This window comes from Maniola jurtina, chromosome 4 (genome assembly GCF_905333055.1).
Source record: "Maniola jurtina chromosome 4, ilManJurt1.1, whole genome shotgun sequence".
Classification (NCBI taxonomy): Eukaryota; Metazoa; Arthropoda; class Insecta; order Lepidoptera; family Nymphalidae; genus Maniola; species Maniola jurtina.
The window spans coordinates 11,754,586-11,759,394 of record NC_060032.1 but is presented as its reverse complement, the minus strand read 5'-3'; the positions used below and the strand labels follow the sequence as shown (position 1 = coordinate 11,759,394).

The window sequence follows — 4,809 nt, the reverse complement described above, 5'->3', positions numbered from 1 at the left end:
GCTTTGAATAGTTGTTGTTGGTACTTGCGGGAAGGCTTAAAGAAGGCGCGCGACTTGCACTGGAACTCATGCATACGAGTTTTAAAAATCCATAATCTTCTAACTTAAGTCTGACGTGAAACCGTGTCATGGTCGTGACATAATGCCTGACATGAACGATTTCATGCACACGCCTGTAAATCCACGAATGACTATTGAAGAACATCGTAAAAAATTATGGAGAGTTTAGCATTCGTAGATATTGATTATTATTGACCACAGATTGTTGTATTAACGTATAACGGTCGGAAACAGTCATTTGAGGACGAGATAGCCTTATCAATGACAGAGGTTCCCCAGAAACGAACTTCAACGTTTTCGACTTTGACTTTGACTTAACCAGGAGACTATAACCAGTAGACTATTATATAACCGTGTAAATACTACAATGTTACAAAACAGAATAATTCTATTTACTAATGCCATTTGTTCTGAAGCGTTTACCTGATAACACAAGAAAATTACACTAGGTAGATACAGACAGAAATAAAAATGAAAATGGTGCATACATTTATTTCAATGACTTTGTCTCAAACATTATTCTTACAAAAACACAACTGTACAAAATTACAACACAATAAATTACAATTTGCAAAAAAACAAAAATATACAAATTTAAACAGTCGAATCACAAATTCTTACATAACTAAATTATTATAATTTCTTACAACTAAATACATAAATAATAAATAATTAAATTGTAATTAAAACAAATAAGCCTACCATTAAATGCTATTACAACTTTTTTTAGAAACCTTTATCTTTTAATCAATTACATTGAACAAGTTAAATATCTTTCAGATAATAATATTTCTTAAAATAAAAGTCAGTTTTTAGAAAAATAAAGTACTTATGTAATAATTACCTAGTTTGAGGAAATGCTACTAGAAGTTATGGATAGAACTTTTATTAAAATTGTTTAATTCACACTTGATTTTACATACTACATACAATATATTAATGAAGAAATTTCAGGTGTTTTACATAAGTAATAAATTAATATACTTAATGAAATTTTAGACTTCCTAGTATCAATACACAAGCTGTCTGTCCATCCGTATGTCACAGCCACTTTTTTCCGAAAACGGAATAGTTTGCGCGAGAGATACTTCCAAAGTGGTAAAATGTGTGTAACATTTTGTTTATAATCCCTAAGGTTTGAAACTCATAATATGTATTGAAGATAGATAAAGATATAAATAAATCTCTTTTGCTGGTCATGTCAGTGTTACAATTTCTAGTCCTTTTCACAATGTTCCCAGCAGAAAAGGATAGCACTACATAGTACTTTTATACATTTAAATTGAGTTAGGTCTGTGAATTGTGTACAATTGAATAAACACTCATTTTAACCCATTCACACTTATGTACGAAGTAGCTGGAATAAATCATAGTTAGTTAGATTCACTAGCCCTGTATGTCCGTTTATCATGCAGTAATACTCTGCACCCATGATGTATGACATCACCATGAAACCAACTATGCTTCCGAGGGATGTAGACTTGGGAAGCAAAATGCCTGTTGCTATGAGCAAACCAATGTATGTGAAGTACCTAAAAAAATATAGTCATTAATAATCTATTAAACCTAAAAAAATAGTTATTAATAATCTATTAAATATCCTAGAAGTTGGTTTATACACTATCTGTTGTACATAATCTCTTAATTAAATTGAGTCTAGATTAGACCAGACAATTTAGTTATGCTATTACTACTCTCTATAAGTAAATAAAATAATACAGTGATATGTAGGTATTTTGTAATAAAAAAAAAATTATTCAAAATTATTATGTGTTAGAATAATTACTGAAATATGTTTGGCAAAATCTATTACTCATTTCATTCATAAAATCAATATATTAATCACCACCCCGGCTTCGCACAGGTAGCCCATTACAATTTTGGTAGGGATCTGAGAGGGAACATAGTTTTGTACTGGTGAAAGAATTTTCAAAATCAGTTAAGTAGTTCCAGAGATTACCACTTACAAACTTTACCTTTTTATAATAATATTAGTATATTAGTATACATTATTAATTTTGAATTTATAAAAGGTGTTTTAATCTATTAAATCAAGCTATTAAATGTCCACCACCAAAATCAATATATTATTGAGTTACCTAAACACCACACTGAAGCTTTACAGCTCATCATCTCTGGAAAAAAGTTTGAGTACAGGTTAAATAAAAAAACAAAACTTAACAATATCACACAAAAACTGAAAAATTATTAAACAAACTAAGACAATTACCTTGTAGTGGTCATTATTTCAGAATTATCCTCACCCTCTCGATCAAGAATACAAAACTCTCCTTTCATAGAGTATCCTTTTGCACATTTTCTACACATATCTGGCCCAGCACCATGGCAGCCTTTGCATGCTTTGTCACAGTTCATACAAGTATACGAACCGAGCGAATTCAGGCAAAACTGGTCCTCCTTACATCTCTTTTCGTCATCACACTCATTTATGTCTAAGCATCCATCTTTTGAGTCAAATATAAAGCCAGGTTTACACGCTGCACAGTCTTTTTGACTGCCACCTCTACAACCTCCTAAACAACCTTTGTGGCACTCGGAACACAGCATTTTATTGTCATCTTTATAAGACAAGAAGTACCCAGTAGAGCATTGGTCACAATTCTCCCCTGTGTACCCAACATCACATAAACAAGTACCATTCCCTTTCCTAGTACCATCTCCTCTACATTTTCCATTACCACTACATAAATTCGTGTGATCCCCCAAACAAGGGTTGCAGTCCTTTCCAAAATGGTTCTTAGGACAGCAAAACCTTAGTTTCTCTATACAAATATATGAGTACAAGTCATCAGACTCATCTGGGTCTTGAGCCCACCATTCCTCTATGTATTCCTCTGCTTTATTAGCGACATGGTGGCATTGTATGTCGTATTTAGTCTCCTCTTTACATATGCCTTCTTGTATGTCTACTAATCGAATTTCACTGCGTTTATAAGTTTTTTTAAGCTTTTCCTCCTCCCACGCTGCATCGCCACCTTCATATTTCCCTCTAGCAGTTCTTTCTAATCCTTTTTTGAAGGATTCGACGAATATTTTACAAGACTGACACTCTCCGATAGTGGTAGCTGCATTCAATATGGCAGGGTTGATAGAAGGCGGTTGTACAGAGCAAAAAGCGGAAGACAGTGTAATAAACCATGTAACTATATTTAGTTTAACCTGTTTATCGAATCCCATGTTGAGAATAACCTGAAAAGTAACAAACTAAGCTTAAATGTTACCGGTTTGCGAACTTTAATTGATAAATTGCGAATTCACACACGAAACTCTTAGCACTAATATAAATGGCCAAAATCACACGAAACTTGATTTATACTAACACGCTATAACGTATTTAATATTCCTTATATCTCGTACTATGAGATTTTAGTTATATGAGATTATTTTACTATTTCTCTTGCAAATAAACCAGCAAAATACTGACGTGTTTTTATCCGACTTGTGCAAGTTCCATCATATAATGTTGACATTGACAAACGACGTTGACGTTCGCCATTCGAGATGGTGATTGGCTATTCAAGTTCGGACGCTCCGTTCCACGTTCCGTATATTACTTTGCTAATAAATAATTTTCTTTACTGAGGATCATTGAATTATTATACCAAAAAAAATATTATGTAACGCATATTTTATGATTATTTATTCAACATAATCCCCATAATGTGGTAAGAATTACAAATTCATCACCCTCGACTTCTTCCCATAAAAGGATGGTCTACCTTCCTACAGAAAACGCCCCCGTGCAACGGTTAACAAACAATTTAGGAACCAATTTTTTGGATTTTATTGTTTTAAATATTTCTTAAAGTTTTAAAGCACTTCAATGATAATTACCTACGTTATTTTCCAGGCATAAAAATAAGTTTTATTTATAAAATAAAACAAAAAGATTCAGAAAAATGCTCCATCACATAAAATGTATAGGATAGGGCGTGACTAAAATGAAAAATGATCGATAATATGCAATTCGAATCGTAAGATCGATATCTTGTTGTGCGAATGATGTAAAATATAAAAGCTTACGAACGTATCATCAGTCTTGCAATCGGTTTTGTAATCATGACATTTTAAAAGCTTTCCTTTTGCGTTTATTAAATGCTATGTGGGTTGAGGCATTAAATAGCCTACTGCCTATACGGTCTACAGCCTATCTATAACTTACTATTTGAAGTTTTCTTTAATTAGTAGGTTGGAAAGTATGAATAGTTGAAATACAGACGTATCGCAATAGCTTAGAAGAACAACCCGGCGCAATAGGGTGAGATTTAGATAATAGATATAATGATAGAAAGGAGTAGATTCCTTGATTATGATAATAATTCTCTATTTTTTAATTTTTGCGTCTGACTCTGCTCAAAACGTAGAGATTTTTTTCTGAAATAAGTAAGATATTCTTAGTAACTATTGTTTTATGTTTTTCCATGTAATTATTATTTTAAACTATAAAAAAATCGGGACACCAAAATGTTTTCTATTTTTTTAAGTAATGATCCCACTATTAAAGATACCTAACCTAGGAAAGGTTAAATATTACATTACCTAAGTAATAGGTAACCTAAGTTTTATTACCTATAGTGTCCTAGGAAATAAAATAAGAACAATAAAATCGCTCCATGGCTTGACAATAGAACCTCGGATCGTAATTACGTCGACGCCACACTTGCATAACTAACATAACTTCCTGCTTTCACCGCAACAAAGAGTTTACCTGAGCACATAGTATTTAGT

The 4,809-nt window shown here is 32.3% G+C and overlaps 1 protein-coding gene across 4 annotated transcripts; it reads right to left on the bottom strand.

Annotated features, from left to right (window-relative positions):
• Nucleotides 1-537: 537 nt before the first annotated feature.
• LOC123864948 (cysteine-rich with EGF-like domain protein 2) lies at nt 538-3,558 on the bottom strand. 4 transcript variants are annotated; one of them, XM_045905742.1, is made up of 4 exons: nt 3,402-3,557; nt 2,291-3,270; nt 2,160-2,195; nt 1,478-1,592 (listed from the first exon to the last, which is right to left on the bottom strand). In XM_045905742.1, exons 2-3 carry the CDS (start codon nt 3,256-3,258, stop codon nt 2,180-2,182), a joined length of 984 nt encoding a protein of 327 aa, XP_045761698.1. In that variant the 5' UTR covers nt 3,259-3,270; nt 3,402-3,557; the 3' UTR covers nt 1,478-1,592; nt 2,160-2,179. The 4 variants fall into 4 exon arrangements, with proteins under 4 accessions (XP_045761696.1, XP_045761695.1, XP_045761697.1 ...); XM_045905740.1 differs by lacking the exon at nt 2,160-2,195 and having other exon boundaries at nt 538-1,592; nt 2,291-3,285; nt 3,402-3,558; XM_045905739.1 differs by lacking the exon at nt 2,160-2,195 and having other exon boundaries at nt 538-1,592; nt 3,402-3,558.
• Between the last annotated feature and the right edge of the window lie 1,251 nt (nt 3,559-4,809).